Raw genomic sequence first — 17,958 nt, forward strand, 5'->3', positions numbered from 1 at the left:
CACCTAGTGAAAATCTGTCTATACGCAACCAGAAAGATAGAAGTTGACCAACGCCCTTTGGTTTAAATGTGGTAGGAGGTCAAATAAGAAGACTTTTGCAGAGTTTGATGATGAAATAATCGGAAGCTGTTTTTAGCAACTGCTTCGTCACCACAACATCATGTGGGGGATACGTGTACGTCCGCAATCAGCCCACAAGAATGGGTGTTTATATCGTACCTACCAGGAATTTGGACGATTCAGTCGAATGGCATTTTGTTTACCCAAGCTGCTTTGATTAAGTAAACCTTTTTCTCTTTAAGCTTTTCTGCTGCAGCAGAAAAAAATACGAGTGATCAGGTAAATGTAAACGTTTGTCCTTATTGAACATCTTAACTGCGCTGTTTGAACCGGTACGACTACAACAACGACGGCACACACAAAAACTAAAGCAGTAATGTCAGTAAAAACAACAGCAACTGGTAGTAGACAAGTATACCACTGTTGAAGCTCCTGCTACCCCCCCCCCCCCCCCCGAAACCACACCAACGGCAAAAGCAGCAAAACAACGCGTCCAAAATATAGAGAGAGATACGAACCAAGTCTCAGTTTCCGGACGGTTTTTAGCAGGACACAATAATCATCTAATATCACAATATCAAGAACAGATTGAAGGGTCACGCGCGCGTGTGTGTGTGTTTGTTTGTGTGTGTGTGTGTGTGTGTGTGTGTGTGTGTTTGTTTGTGTGTGTGTGTGTGTGTGTGTGCGTGTTTGTGTGTGTATGTGGCTGTGTGTGAATGAGTGTGTGTGTGTCTGTGTCTGTGTGTGTATGTGGGTTTGTGTGTGTGTGTGTGTGTGTGTGTGAGCGCGCGCGCGCGCGTGTGTGTGTGTATCTGTGTATGTGTGCGCGTACGTGTGTGTGTGTGTTACGGCTGGTATTTACGTGTGTATGTATGTATGTATATTTACTCCTATCAGAAATTGTGCGTGCTTCTCTCTGTTTACTACCTAGCCTTCACACACACACACAACACTCCAACCAGGCACAAAGACAAGAACACGGTTACAGCCCTTTGCCCATGTACCTCTATTGAAATAATCAACACAACATAAACATATTATTTCCCATTCATTCTACAAATCACTCTCACTCAACATGAAAGTTCTATTTCTGTCAATATACAGAAATCTAGCTGCACAGAAATACACACATGTTACTTTCTCATGCAGTCTATAATTCACGTGCACACACGTAGAACACTTCAAGCTTTGTTCCGTGAGAGCCTGTCTGTCTCACTACACACGAAGTCATTGTCTCAGGCAATACTTCTGTCAATACTCGTGTGAGCGTGCGTGTATGTGTCAAACTCTCATTTTAATCTTAAAGAACAGCAAAATAAGCAACAGCAACAAAACACGACTGAAGACCTGATGTTGTCTCACACGTGAATATTGTACGTGTCTTCGTGATATGTTTGCAATCTTAATCTTTCTGGACCCATAACTTGCCCTACCTTTTCCGCCATGAGTGGATCACGCCACTAAAAACTTAGACCTGACTTATCTATATAAAGCCGAGAAAATTAATATTTCAAGTGTCTCCTCTAGGAATAGAACACATCTGGTAAGTTTGACACATTCATTTTGTCTTTGTAGGGAGCAAAGTGTATATTTTGATTGATCTTCTGTTTCTGCATCATCATCATCATCATCATCATCATCATCCCCATCTACAACAGTAAAAACTATTACTTATTTCGCTGTTGTTGCTACTCGTGTATTCGTTCGTTTGTTTGTTCGTTCGTTCGTTCGTTCTTTCGTTCCATTACTGTTTCTCTCATTCGGGGCGGGGATATAGCTCAGTTGGTAGCGCGCTGGATTTGTATTCAGTTGGCCGCTGTCAGCGTGAGTTCGATCCCAGGTTCGGCGGAAATTTATTTCAGAGTCAAATTTGTGTGCAGACTCTCTTCGGTGTCCGAACTCCCCCTCGTGTACACTACATTGGGTGTGCACGTTAAAGATCCCACGATTGACAAAAGGTTCTTTCCTGGCAAAAATTGCTTAGGCACAGTTAATAATTGTCTACCTATACCCGTGTGACTTGGAATAATAGGCCGTGAAAGGTAAATATGCGCCGAAATGGCTGCAATTACTGGCCGTATAAAATTTCATCTCACACGGCATCACTGCAGAGCGCCTAGAACTGTACCCACGGAATATGCGCGATATAAGACTCATTGATTGATTGATTGATTCGCTTTACCCTCGAGTGAACCCATTCAGTCGCGCACGATGATGTACGTTGCTCTGTCGGAGGTGAACTTGCAAATTATGCGTTTGACACTCCCTTCCTTCCATCCTTCTTTCCTCCAATCCTTCGCTTCACCTTAAAATTTACATTTGACATACAACAGATATATACTGCATTGACTGTTGCAGTCTTGCACGATGAGACTGCTGTGCGTGTTAACAGTGTGCGTGACTGCCTGTGGAGTGGGAGGGGAACTGCTCAATGCTCTGGACTCTCTCACCCATTCCGCGTCCTTCCAGGATCTGCCCTCTGGAGCACGGGTAATTCGAGGCAACGTTATTCCTATCTTAACGTTCATATGGTGGTGAGTGAGGTTGGAGATGTGGTGGTAGAGATTTAGTGTGGCAATATTCTGTTTGTCTCTGTGCGTGGCGGGGGATCGGCGGGGAGGGTGGGTGGTTGTGTGTGTGTGTGTCCGTGCGTCCGTGCATCCGAGCGTGTGTGTATGTATGTGTATATGTTTGTGTATATATATGTGTGTGTGCTTGTGTGTGTGTATGTTTGTATATGTGTGTGTGTATATGTTTGTGTGTATATAGATATATATATATGTGTGTGTGTGTGCGTATGTACGTGCGTTCGTCTGTCTGTCTGTCTTATAACGTTGACGTAACCGTGTCTGCTCGTGTGCTGACATCAACGCGGCCCAACGTCTGTGTATGCGTTTCAGTGTGTCGGTGACACAAAGAGTCATCATCATCATCATCATCATCATCATCATCATCATCATCATCATCGTCGTCGTCGACGCGTCGTCATCGTCGTCAGCATCGTCATCATCGTCATCGTTACAGTTTTCTACCTGTGATGCCAGGTGAACCTGACAGAGATCGTGGCGGCAGCAGAGTCGTGTAAGCTGACGCCTTTCTTCTCCATCATCATCATCATCATCATCATCATCATCATGAGTTGTGTGTGTGTGATGGCAGGTGTACGTGACAGAGATAGTGGCGGCAGCAGAGTCGTGTAAGCTGACTGCTTTCCTCCAGAGACTGGGGCGTGAGCGTGTCACCAGGCTCCTCGCTTGTAAGTAACATTCAACACACATGTTTATAGATAGATATAGATCGATACGTTGACACACACACACACACACACACACACACAGATAGACACCCAAAAACAGATGTACACACACATATATATATACACAGGAACGGACACAGACACACACACACGCACGCACGCACACACACACGTAAGCACACACACACGCACACAGATAGACACACAAGCAGATATACACACACACACACATATTCACACACACGCAGGCACGCACACACGCAGGCACGCACACACACACACGCACACACACACATATACACACACACACGCATGCACGCGCGGACGCACGCATGCACGCGCTGATATACGCACGAGAACGCACATGCACACACGCACGAACACGCACACACACTCACACACTCACATTCACACACTCACACACACACTCACATTCACACACACACACACACATACACACACACACACACAAACACACACACACACACACACACACACACACACACTCGCACTCACAGGCAGATAGTCTTTGTCTGTATCTTACTCCATGTAAACCTGTACGTGTCTGTTTGTCAGTCGGTAGGTCTGCCTGTCTCTTTGTCAGTCGGTTGGTCTGCCTGTCTGTTTGTCAGTCGGTAGGTCTGCCTGTCTGTTTGTCAGTCGGTAGGTCTGCCTGTCTGTTTGTCAGTCGGTTGGTCTGCCTGTCTGTTTGTCAGTCGGTAGGTCTGCCTGTCTGTTTGTCAGTCGGTTGGTCTGCCTGTCTGTTTGTTGGTTCAAATGACGAATTCCGAAAAGATGTCCGTCACGTGTGTATGGGTTGAAGGAGAGTGACCTCGTCTTACAAAACGGCAGACAAACAATGATGGGACCAATCACGAGCGAGGCGTGTGCCGGAAAGACGTTCGTATCGCCACGTTGCCGTTTTGCAAAAAAGGGTCCCTCTTTTAAGGCCAAGATACACGATCGGTTTCGCCCGTACGTGTGAGACCGACCGCCCGAAACTGACCACAAACCGATCGTGTGGCCTCCGAACCGTACGTCTCACACGCTTGACAGCGTCCGCCTCGGCCCGTCCGTTCGAAATACAGCTGGATCTATTCCGAACGGATGGCAAGCATCCTCCAGCCAATGAGCGCACGTCTTTCAGTCGACACCCACTTTGCAAATGGCGGTCAGTTCAGCATAAAAACTGGCCGATTCGTAATCGAAATATCTCATCAACCCGAATCTTGGCGACGAGTTGGAATCTATGGAACCATGGAAGTAAACACTACAAAAACCAGCAACATCGAGGCCCGTTCCTGCTGTCCATGCAGCAGACATCCACGTCAAATGTGGGGTAAAACGACCTTCACCGCGTACGTCTTTAGGAGCATGGTGTGGCAAGCGTTCCGTTTCTCTGAGACGATCAGGTCTGACCCGTCCGCCTTAAATACATTTGGCTTTGTACGTCAGTGACTTGTGCATGGATGCGAGCAGCAGCCCTTTTTAATGTGAATTAATATGTGCACATATCCCTTACAGCGCTACCGACACAAGAAGCCGACAGACTGCAAGGGTACATTTCTGAGGTCGGTCAGGGCTATGTTTTCATAGAATTGTATTTGAGAATTAGTCATGCTTATAAATTTTAAAAGATGTTTGTTAAAAAATCATAAGAAAACGGAAATTTAGTTTCACGTTTTGAATTTTGGGAATTGCCATTTTTCAACCACGTTAAACTGTTGTTTGTGTGAAAGTTTTCTGCCACTAGAGGGTGTGGTTTTTTTTGAGAATAAACCTTGTAGTAGTACTAATCTTTCCCAGAGTCTCAGTACTAGTGTTATTACACACATGTTTGTGACAATGGATATCGTGATGGCACTACTCTTCTAGCGAGTGGTTGTCATAATATATACTGAACAGCAAAAGTTAGGGACCGCCCTTGAAAAAAACAGGCCGTCATGACCTGGGCCTCTCCAGAACGCTGTTGGTGGCCTGGAACTTCTGATGCAGCCTGACCACGACAGAATGGGACACTCCAAGTCGTCTGCCCACTTCTCGCTTGCTTACGCCGTCTTGCAGCCATGCGATGGCCCGGGCTTTGTTGAAGGTGGTCACCTTTCGTCTGGGAGGCATAGTGAGAAGATGGTGGCTAGCGGAAAATCGCGGGGCTATAAAGCCTAACTGGTGACAACAGTTCACTCTCAACACATCCCCCCCTGCACGTGCATAACGAATTTTTCATCTTTCCCGCCCAGGCTTGCCCACGTGCCAGCGTAAAAATTGTCCACTTTTTGCAGTTTGGCAGTTTCTGTCTCGTGCCCTAGCCAGGCCTCCGTGGATCCCGAGCAAGTTTCCTGCTAACACAGCATTGCTCACCCACTGGTGTGTACGGCCTGACAGCCATTTGGTTTTATAAACTTAGGAACAAGGAGTTTGGCACAGATGAAGTCAGCTGGTTTTTTCAAGGGCGGTCCCTAACTTTTGCCGTTCAGTATAGTACTATACCATTATCAAAACAAAACTTTCACAAAAATAAGCCGTAGGCTTGTTGTTGATTTTACTTTTAAGTAGTGTAAATGTCATGAACATATTATTTAAACAGAAATTAAAACAATACCTAACCAAACTTTCATCTCACAGAGAGTGGCGGCCGAAGCGAGCGGCAGGTGTCCGGCTGGACGACTGGACGCCACGCGGGAACCTACCAGACAGCCAACCAGGGATCCAGGAAACCCCACAAGGGAGCCAACCCGCCAGCCCACTCGCCGACCCCTCGATAGCGACCGAACGAGGGAGCCAACCCGCCAGCCCACTCGCCAACCTTCTGATGGCGAACTCACGAGGGAACTAACTCGCCAACCCATTGACGCCCTGAGAGAGCAAACCAGCGAGCCAACCCGCCAGCCAACCCGCCAACCTACTCGCCAGCCTACGAGGCAACCGTCTCAGCTATCTGATGTCATGGTCAGTGTTGGAATAACATACGAATCTTGCATTCGTGCCAACAAATTATTTTCATTTGAATGACCCTTCTTTCCCGCGGGTACAAGCGTATACAGACTGCTTTCGCTCGCATTTCAATATTAATGTGACCCTCCACCACGAAATGAGTCGCATGTCACCTCGCGCGGTTCTGCGCTAGGCTTAATATAAGTCTGGGGAGTGTGTGGTAACAATGTGAGGGTCACCTTAGTCACAGGCTTATAACGCAAACAGTTTTTGCTCTTTTCTAAAACGGTTTTCACCACTGGATAGAGCATAAAAAACTCGTTAGGAAAATGTAAAAAATATGAAAATCATGCAATGGTGACATGCGACTCATTCCGTGGTGGAGGGTCAATATTTTAACAAATCAAGCTGAGTAAAACGTGAATCTAGCATGACACATCACGCCATGTAGTATTCTGTATTTATGTTTTATTAAATTCAGAAATGATTGAGCACATATTAAACTTGTAAGCACGTTTGAATGACAAACGCCTGTTCCTCCTCCGTGTACACAGCAAACTCAAGACATCACCAACCTTCCATACATTCTTCCATAAATCAGGGGTAAAATAACCATAACATAAAAAAAAGATATGCACTGAAGAACTAAAGGGAACTAATTTCCTTTAAACAGTATTTTATTCGTAAACAGACACATGATAATATAACAACATCATTAAGAAGGAGCACAACAAGTTTAAAACTTATGGTAAGTGCTCACATAAACATTCCTGAAATTTCATGGCGGATTATGATCAATGCGACACATTTTTGAAAAAAGAGATGAGACAAAAAAAATAAATATATATAAAAAATAAAAAAAGGAAAAAAAAAGGAAAAAAAAGAAAAGGAGAAAAACAGCAAGGAAAACTTAGTTTGAATTATCGAACACAATCTGTGTCAATACCGAAAACGAAAACAAATACAAAACGAGAACGAAAGACACAACAAAATATCAAAAAAAAAGATGGGCCCCAAGTAATATATTTAGAAAAACCCACACCAACATCGAACTAAGGTGTCCCAAAGCGGTTTGATTTCTCAATATAGCTTTGGACAACAACAAAAATAGCACTATTTTCAAATATGGAAATGTTTGAATCACCTGTCAGGAGTGTGTCAATATTAACAAATTCTGGAGCTAATGTACCGATTGTTGCGGTTCTTGCATCATTAAACAGGGGACATGATAGCAAATAGTGATGAACAGTTTCAGCAAAATAACCACAAGAACATTCCGGGTTGTTTACTAGGTGGCGATTAAACATATCATATTGTAAATCACTCATTCCAAGTCTTAACCTGCAATGCAAAACTTCAGTTTTGCGATTTGGGGAATAGTAATATGGTGGAATTGAAATATCAAAAGCTGTGAAATGTCGCTTGAACAGACCAACAGAATCACATTGTTGTATATTTTCAGGCAACTTATTCCAGAGACTAGTTGCAGAAGGAATAAAAGATGACTTGTACAAATCTGATTTACACTGGGGAGTCTTACGCTCTAGTGGGTGTCTGTGGTGGTAGGGATTTAGGTCAGAAACAAGAGGTGGCAATAAAACGTTGAGGTAATTTGGTACATTGCCGTGGACCATTTTATAATATAACATTAATTTGTGACGGCGTCTTCGCTCTGTAAGTGGTATAAAGCCAGATTCTGTATACAATTTTTTGTGTGAAGTGCCTTTAACAGCACCAACAATAATTCGAATGGATTCGAGTTGCAGCTTCTCCAGCTCATCTGAAAGCTTCTTTGTACAATTATCCCACACAACATCACAATAATCAAAATGAGGTAAGATAAAAGATTTATACATTGCTTCTAGGGATCTTCGACTGAGCCTATATTTATAAGATTTTAAACAAGCCACAAGTACTCGACAAGTTGCTACAATAGACTGTATGTGTAAGGCCCAATTTACAATTATCTTGAAAAATAACACCTAAATGTTTATGACTTTCTTTTTTCTATGAGGGCTACATCGCCAAAAACAAGGGGAAATTTCTGTATACATCTTTGACCGGAAAAGGAAATTAACTCTGTTTTCGACTGATTAAATTTCACTTTCCATTTAATGGCCCAGTTTGCAATCTTACCTAAATCAGAATTGAGTATTTCAGTTCTACGGAAAGGGTCATCGAGGCTTAAATACATGCTGGTATCATCTGCAAATAGTTTAATCACTGATTCAATATTATCAACAATGTCGTTTATATAAACCAAAAAGAGGAGAGGTCCTAATACTGACCCTTGGGGAACACCCGCAGAAACCGGCAAAAACTGTGACTTACAACCTTTTACCACAACACATTGTTTTCTTTCCCTCAAATAATTATCAAACCAAAAATACAACTGTCCCCTTATGCCAATAGCGTATAACTTTTTCATCAAACCCTTGTGCCAAACTCTGTCGAAAGCTTTTGACACGTCAAAGAAAATCGCCTGTGACGTTATCTTATCATCAACAGCTTTGCATATAATCATTATACAAACAAATGAGTTGATATACAGTTGAATCACATGCAATAAAACCGGACTGAAGTGGTCTTAACAGGTTATACTCCTTCAAATAAGCAAACACGTGACATTGTACACACCTTTCCATAACTTTACCTACACAGCTAAGAAGTGATATTGGTCGGTAATTTGAACATAATTCCTTTTCACCTTTTTTATATATCGGAATTACATTAGCTATCTTCCATATTGCAGGAACTGTGGCTTCTTCGAGAGATCTGTTGAATAATGCAGTGAGTGGCATCGCAATAATATCTGCACATGCAGCCAGAACTCTATTTGAAACAGAATCAGGACCAGAGGCTTTGCGTACATCAAGATTCTTCAACATAGTAAGCACGTGTGCAGCATCAATAATCAAAAAATCAATGGTGGTATTCTGTTCTCTAACTTCAGGAACTTCATCATCATCATCATCCAATACCGATTGTTTTACAAAACATTCATTGAATACTGTTGCTTTTTCTACATTGGAATAATAAACACGGCCATTGTTTTCGATGGGAGGAAATTCATTTGAAGACATACCTTTGCGTGACATAAACGACTTTACTAATTTCCACCAATCTTTATTGCCAAAACAGTCTTGTGAACTAACACGATTATCCAATTCTTTTAAATATTCTGCTTTCCTCAATCGAATAACATCAGTTAATTTATTGCGAATTCTTCGGAAAAAATCCCAGATCCAAACAGAATTCAATAGTTTTGCTAATGTGTGTATCTTTTTCTTTTTATCAATCAGTCGTTTAATACCGTCAGTCATCCAGGGTGTATCCGCTTCTCTCACAGTTATTTCTTTAACTGGCATACACTGTGTAACCATATCCATTAGGGTATCCGAAAATGCCTCTGCTGCTTCGTCAATCGAACTGAGTGAGACCATACTCGTCCAATCCACATTACATAATTTTTCCTTTAAACTGACAACGTCCAATTTGGAATAATTATAAATCAACCGCTGCCGAATGGTCACTGCAGATTGGCGGTAAAACCTGAATTTCTTCAACAATATCAGGGCTTGGTGTCAAAATCAAATCTATGCACGTTGACGTTGTTTCTGTAATTCGTGTAGGTTGTTTGACTAACTGGAGCAAACTATTTTTTATCATAATATCTTGCAAATTGAAACACGTACTATTAAGAACATCGGAATTAAAATCACCACAAACAATATACTTCATACCAGTCATACCGGCTGCATTAACTGATTGATCTATCAGATCCCAATAACCAATATTTGCAGAAGGCGGTCTATAAAAAGTTCCAACTAATAAACTTTCCTGATGTATCTTAGTTTCAATCCAAATGGCCTCTAGATCGGGGATGGAGAGATCATGTCTCGTTTTACAATACAAATTATCTTTTACATAAACTGCAACGCCTCCATGGGGGTTATTTGGTCTATCTTGCCTAATCGGTAAATTAAACCCTGAAAAATGCAAATCATCATTATTTACTATATTAGACAGCCATGTTTCTGATAATGTCACAATATCAAAATCTTGAACCTGAACTTCTAAAATGTCTATTTTATTTCTAAGGCTTCGTACGCTTAAGTGAATGATAGATAATTTCTTAAACTTTTCCTTGACCGGCCCGGGGTTCACATGAACATCGCCTGCTAAGATCAACATAATTTCTATTATACACATTATTCCAAAACACATGAAAAATGAACAATCTCCAGAACGTTCTGATATACAGACGCGTTTACCTTTAAGCTCTGCATTCACTTCTTTTAACAATACTCCACACCTTCGCAGAATTTGAAGAATAATCGTTTTTACATTTCATACACACATAAAGGAATAAGGCCAACTTTAAGTATTTATATCCACAAACAAACAACACAAAAAACGGAACAACTAAATCAGCAGCGTGGAAAAATAATTTTCTATTAGACAGTTGAACCGCCTTGGGCTGGAACATACCCACGCTGGCTCTATACTGTGTTACACTACTACCACTCATTCAGGTTACAGATCTCTGTAAAACTTCAAAAAGAAAAGAGACCAGCGCCGGCAGTTCCATGTTCGCATATATTACAGTTGGGGGGTCCCAGAACATTGTCACAAAAAATGAAGGAAAATGTTGATTCATTAAAAGTAATGTAACAAATAGAAGAAACTGACGAAAGGGAATAAAGAAAAAGCCAAAATATTATGGCTTGAATTCAAGGAAAACACTTGAAAATGTGTAGTGCTGTGCATATGTGAATAGACAACATGTTTTACAAAAATTCATGACGTGACTCTTTATCTGATTAGAATATGTTGTGCTGGAGAACAAGGGGGGAAAAAAACACACTACAAAACGCACTGATACAGGGCCCAGGCTAGTTTGCTAGTACAACAGATAAGACTGCCTATTGTTGGTAACTTTACAATGAGTCAGCATAAACAAGCAGAACGAGAATCAGCGTATAAGCGATTGCTGATTGCTGAATCTCAATACAAACCGCACAAAACACAAGCATAAACATGCAGTCCACACGCACGCATCGTCCTCACTCACAGTTCACCGAGCTTGTTTTGGCAGAGTACATGTTTTGATGCAGCCCGGAACAGCTGTACCCTTGTCCACTGACACAGCTGCAGACCAGCACACACCACTTTAGCTTGACAACGCATGCTTCGTAGCCAGAGTTCATATGCACGCAGTCCTATATTATATCAAGGCCACTTCACGTGCTATCCTAACCTCAAGGATGTGTACTGGCAATAACAGTTCGCATGTACCCGTAGCAAATATTGACACAGGGGTTAGAGGCAGTTGACATGTTTATAACAATGCATGTTTGCAAATTTTACGCGACGGAGATTTCCAGTTCTCGTTTGGTCGTTATCTTTGAAATTCTGTCATCCTTCTTCAAAAAAATGATACCGTCTCTCGTCCAGGTGTCACTTATTTTGCCCTCTCTTTTGCTTTGCCGGGCCGCCGCAGCGACTTCAGCCCTCACTTTGGTGAGATCTTCATTCAGGTACACTCTCGGGGTTGATCCCTGCCTGCGGTTGGGGGGAAGGGCCCAGGGAAGGTTGGGGAAGGTTTTGGATAAATCGACTTCAGCTAGCTTTTTCTTCGCTCCCATGAGCGCGTGCTTCTGTCTGTAAGAGGACAGTTTGACCAAGATCGGCCGACTGGCAGGCCTGCCAGACCCCACCTCCCTCCTGCCTACACGGTGCGACCTCTCGATGGTCACGTCATCCAGGGGAACACCGATCTCGTGGCCGATTTTCTTTGCGATCGAGTCTGTGTCCTCCCCTGGTAATTCGGGGATGTTGCTGATTCTGATCGAAGTTCTACGACCATATTGTTCCAACTCGTCGACCTTGTCTTGGAGACGTAAGATGTCCCTGTCCTTCTGTTCAAGAGCTTTTTTCAGGCTAGTAATCTCATTACGTAGCTGGTGAGAGACTTGGGCTGCAATAGCTTTTGACAACAGTTCCAATACTTCGGGATCACTGAGCGCTAACTTGACCTGTTCTTTCACAGACCTACCTGCGTCACTGTCGATTACTGTGCTGCTAAGGAAATCACTGGCTTCAGACAAGCTATTGTCACCAAAGCAAGAGCGTTTGGAGTCATCCTGCAAGGGAGAGCTTGCTTCTCGCTTTTCAGCCATGGCGACAGAAGAGCTCCGAATAAAACAAAACTCAAGGGTGCTTGTGCAGAGCAAGACAAGGCAGATGTACTTAATATTTCGTGGGCCTGTTGTAACCCAATGTTAAGCTAAGTCACGGTTTGCTGAAGCTGGCGATACAGCACACTGAGGTCGCATGGGGTCAAGAGAGAAAAACACGAGAAAACACGAGCGCATGCTGGAACAGGTAACACCAGGTGAAGTCCTATCACTGTAGCAGTCTCAAAACAAGTCGCGTAAGGCGAAAATACAATATTTAGTCAAGTAGCTGCCATTTTTCAGCAAGACCGTATACTCGTAGCATCGTCAGTCCACCGCTCATGGCAAAGGCAGTGAAATTGACAAGAAGAGCGGGGTAGCAGTTGCGCTAAGAAGGATAGCACGCTTTTCTGTACCTCTCTTTGTTTTAACTTTCTGAGCGTGTTTTTAATCCAAACATATCATATCTATATGTTTTTGGAATCAGGAACCAACAAGGAATAAGATGAAAGTGTTTTTAAATTGATTTGGACAATTCAATTTTGATAATAATTTTTATATATTTAATTTTCAGAGCTTGTTTTTAATCCGAATATAACATATTTATATGTTTTTGGAATCAGAAAATGATGGAAAATAAGATAAACGTAAATTTGGATCGTTTTATAAATTTTTATTTTTTTTTACAATTTTCAGATTTTTAATGACCAAAGTCATTAATTAATTTTTAAGCCACCAAGCTGAAATGCAATACCGAACCCCGGGCTTCGTCGAAGATTACTTGACCAAAATTTCAACCAATTTGGTTGAAAAATGAGGGCGTGACAGTGCCGCCTCAACTTTCACGAAAAGCCGGATATGACGTCATCAAAGACATTTATCAAAAAAATGAAAAAAACGTTCGGGGATATCAATCCCAGGAACTCTCATGTCAAATTTCATAAAGATCGGTCCAGTAGTTTAGTCTGAATCGCTCTACACACACACACAGACAGACACACACACACACACACTCACACACACACACACACACACATACACCACGACCCTCGTCTCGATTCCCCCCTCTACGTTAAATTATTTAGTCAAAACTTGACTAAATATAAAAAGCAATGTCACCCATTCAGAAAAAGGAAAATCAGCTACTTACTAATCACACACGATGTCTCATCAGACCATATTGATGTTGGACACAAAGCAGACCATTACCAACCGAATGACTGAAGAAAACTAATTTCAATCATTTCTGATGATTACTATCACGATTCACTGTTTTTGGTTAGGCAACAAAAAACAAAAAGTCTGTTTACGGTATCCCGACCGACCCTATTTTTTCGCGCGACCCTAGACCTTTTTACATTTAGTCAAGTTTTGACTAAATGTTTTAACGTAGAGGGGGGAATCGAGACGAGGGTTGTGGTGTATGTGTGTGTGTGTGTGTGTGTGTGTGTGTGTGTGTGTGTGTGTCTGTGTGTCTGTCTGTCTGTCTGTCTGTCTGTCTGTCTGTCTGTGTGTGTGTGTAGAGCGATTCAGACTAAACTACTGAACCGATCTTTATGAAATTTGACATGAGAGTTCCTGGGTATGATATCCTCAGACGTTTTTTTCATTTCTTTGATAAATATCTTTGATGACGTCATATCCGACTTTTTGTAAAAGTTGAGGCGGCACTGTCACACCCTCATTTTTCAATCAAATTGATTGAAATTTTGGCCAAGCAGTCTTCGACGAAGGCCGGACTTCGGTATTGCATTTCAGCTTGGTGGCTTAAAAATTGATTAATGACTTTGGTCATTAAAAATCTGAAAATTGTAAAAAAATAAAAAAAATTATAAAACGATCCAAATTTACGTTAATCTTATTCTTTATCATGTTCTGATTCCAAAAACATATAAATATGTTATATTTGGATTAAAAACAAGCTCTGAAAATTAAAAATATAAAAATTATTATCAAAATTAAATTTTCCAAATCAATTTAAAAACACTTTCATCTTATTCCTTGTCGGTTCCTGATTCCAAAAACATATAGATATGATATGTTTGGATTAAAAACACGCTCAGAAAGTTAAAACGAAGAGAGGTACAGTAAAGCGTGCTATGAAGCACAGCGCAACCGTTACCGCGCCAAACAGGCTCGTCACTTTCACTGCCTTTTGCACTAGCGGCGGACTACGTTCAGTTTCATTCTGTGAGTTCCACAGCTTGACTAAATGTAGTAATTTCGCCTTTCGCGACTTGTTATATTTAGTCAAGTTTTGACTAAATATTTTAACATCGAGGGGGAATCGAAACGAGGGTTGTGGTGTATGTGTGTCTGTCTGTCTGTGCGTGTGTGTGTGTGTGTGTGTGTGTGTGTGTGTGTGTCTGTCTGTCTGTCTGTCTGTCTGTCTGTGTGTGTAGAGCGATTCAGACCAAACTACTGGACCGATCTTTATGAAATTTTACATGAGAGTTCCTGGGATTGATATCCCCGAACGTTTTTTTCATTTTTTTGATAAATGTCTTTGATGACGTCATATCCGGCTTTTCGTGAAAGTTGAGGCGGCACTGTCACGCTCTCATTTTTCAACCAAATTGGTTGAAATTTTGGTCAAGTAATCTTCGACGAAGCCCGGACTTCGGTATTGCATTTCAGCTTGGTGGCTTAACAATTAATTAATGACTTTGGTCATTAAAAATCGGAAAATTGTAAAAAAAATAAATACATTATAAAACGATTTAAATTTACGTTCATCTTATTCTCCATCATTTTCTGATTCCAAAAACATATAAATATGTTATATTTGGATTAAAAACAAGCTCTGAAAATTAAATATATAAAAATTATTATCAAAATTAAATTGTCGAAATCAATTTAAAAACACTTTCATCTTATTCCTTGTCGGTTCCTGATTCCAAAAACATATAAATATGATATGTTTGGATTAAAAACACGCTCAGAAAGTTAAAACAAAGAGAGGTACAGAAAAGCGTGCTATCCTTCTTAGCGCAACTACTACCCCGCTCTTCTTGTCAATTTCACTGCCTTTGCCATGAGCGGTGGACTGACGATGCTACGAGTATACGGTCTTGCTGAAAAATGGCATTGCGTTCAGTTTCATTCTGTGAGTTCGACAGCTACTTGACTAAATGTTGTATTTTCGCCTTACGCGACTTGTTTTGGCATTTTGGAGGGAAAAAAAAATGTTTAAAAAATTAAAATTAAAAATTAAAAAGTCTTTGTTTTGGGGCAAAATAACTTAAAAATATGTTTTTTTGAAAAAAAAAAATTAATTTAAAAATCCCGACCTACCGACCCTATTTTTTGGGCCTATGTTACCGTAAACAGCCTTTTTTTTAAATTTTTATTCACAATTGACTGTTCAGCTTTGTTACGTCACTTTTCAATGTTGTAGTAATACGAGTATGACAGTGTAGCGTCCACTATCACAGAACTCCATGACAGCGGCGGTGGAGGCGGTGGAGGCGGCCAGGGTCTGTCAGCTGACGGCTTACCTGCAGCGCGTTGGACGTGCAGGGCTGACCAGACTTATCGCTGGTGAGTCGTGTGGATCATTGTGTGTGTGTGTGTTTGTGTGTGTGTGTGTGTGTGTGTGTGTGTGTGTGTGTATGTGAGCGTGTGTGTATGTGTGTGTGTGTGTGTGTTCGTGTACGTGCATTTGTGTGTGTTTGTGTGTGTGTCTGTGAGTGTGTCTGTGTGTGTGTGTGTATCTGTGTGTGTGGGTGTGTGTGTGTGTGTATGTTTGTGTGTGTGTTTGTGGGTGTGTGTGTGTGCGTGTGCGTGTGTGTGCGTGTGTGTGTGTGTGTGTGTGCGTGTGTGTGTGTGTGTGTTGTGTGTGTGCGTGTGTGCGTGTGTGTAAAATTGTTGGTTCGCTTTTCTGGCGTCATACTCCTCAAAAAATCATTCAATTTTAAACTGTTTCACACCTTTTTACATTTAGTCAAGTTTTGACTAAATGTTTTAACATAGGGAATCGATATGATATGATATGTTTGGATTCAAAACACGCTCAGAAAGTTAAAACGAAGAGAGGTACAGAAAAGCGTGCTATCCTTCTCAGCGATACTACTACCCCGCTCTTCTTGTCAATTTCACTGCCTTCGCCATGAGCGGTGGACTGACGATGCTACGGTCTTGCTGAAACATTGCATTGCGTTCAGTTTCATTCTGTGAGTTCGACAGCTACTTGACTAAATGTTGTATTTTCGCCTTACGCGACTTGTTTAGCTTTGTCTCAGTGTTTGTGTCTGTATACATGTGTGTCAACGTGCGTGCGTGTGCTATTTTATCTGTCATCATGGTGTTGGCTAAACCGAAAATGTCCACCCCTGTTTCAGCTCTGCCTGCCGAGAATGCCACGAGGTTCACGAATTTTATCTCCACGGTTGGTATAAATGACATTACTTTACAACATATCGATACCGCTGGTATATCATTTCCACACTCTCTATATCAACTGTGTCGATGAAGATTCCACAAGCAGGAATGCTGCATGTATTGTCCTTGCAGTAATCAAGCGGCTGGGGAATACATGACACACTCGAAAAACTGATGTAGTCTTGTCTCATGCACATCCTCGTTATTGTGGTGGTTGTTGTTGCTGTTGTTGGTGTTGGTGGTAGTAGTCTTCTTCTTGTCGTTCGCTGTTAGATCGTCAGTCCGGACTGCAAGGCGAAACGTGCTGTCCTCTCCAAGTCCTCTCAGGGGCCGAATAGCTTCTTTTGTAGCGCTGTCTCCTCTGGCCAGGTGGTGTCCCTCAGAGCACTGTGGTATGGACAAGCCTGCAGGGTGTGCTCTGCTGTCTGATTCTTGCCACACGGACAAGGGGGGCGGAACCAGATTAGGGTGGTGGTAGTGATGATGATGGAGATGATGGTGATGATAATGATGACGACGACGACGACGAGAATGATGATGATGATGATGATGATTGATGATGATGACGATGATGATGATGGTGATATGATGATGATGATGATGATGATGATGATGCAATGCACCCAGCCATTTAGGCAGCTATACGCCGCTTTCGGTGGACGCATGCTGGGTATTTTCGTGTTTCTATAACCCACCGAACTCCGACATGGATCACAGCATCTTTTGCATGATCACTTGTTCTTGTGCTTGTGTGTGGTCGTCGTCGTGGTTTTGAAATATTACCAGTTGTAGAATTTCTTTTTTGGTAATGTTTGTCGTCGGGGTTGTTTTTGCGGCTGTTGCTGCCACAATTAGTATAGTCTTATTACTTATTGATTAACTTCTTTGTTTGTACGCAGAGCCTAGCGGCAGAGGCCGACGGTACTTGCAACTGAGAAATCTGCACCAAACATCCGACTTTGCTGAGACTGATCAGATCAGAGGCCAAGGCCAAAGGTGTGATCTTGGAGTCTCAAGGTTCAGACAACAAATCCAACTGGATCTGCATTTTCTGGAGAGTTGTTGATTAAAGAAAGAAAAGGGCTACCTCTCTGTCTTTTTTGGTTGTCTTTTGAGAACTTTGGACTGTAAGAATCCAACATTAAGCCA

The 17,958-nt window shown here is 42.0% G+C and overlaps 1 protein-coding gene across 1 annotated transcript; it reads left to right on the forward strand.

The window, feature by feature from the left end:
- The first annotated feature begins 1,510 nt into the window (after nucleotides 1–1,510).
- LOC138983313 (uncharacterized) lies at nucleotides 1,511–17,892 on the forward strand. Its single transcript, XM_070356724.1, has 8 exons — nucleotides 1,511–1,603; nucleotides 2,419–2,550; nucleotides 3,220–3,316; nucleotides 4,841–4,887; nucleotides 5,942–6,265; nucleotides 15,864–15,969; nucleotides 16,770–16,816; nucleotides 17,709–17,892. Exons 2-8 carry the CDS (start codon nucleotides 2,428–2,430, stop codon nucleotides 17,742–17,744), a joined length of 780 nt encoding a protein of 259 aa, XP_070212825.1. The 5' UTR covers nucleotides 1,511–1,603; nucleotides 2,419–2,427; the 3' UTR covers nucleotides 17,745–17,892.
- The last annotated feature ends 66 nt before the right edge of the window (nucleotides 17,893–17,958 follow it).

Source organism: Littorina saxatilis, linkage group LG12, assembly GCF_037325665.1.
Source record: "Littorina saxatilis isolate snail1 linkage group LG12, US_GU_Lsax_2.0, whole genome shotgun sequence".
NCBI lineage: Eukaryota > Metazoa > Mollusca > Gastropoda > Littorinimorpha > Littorinidae > Littorina > Littorina saxatilis.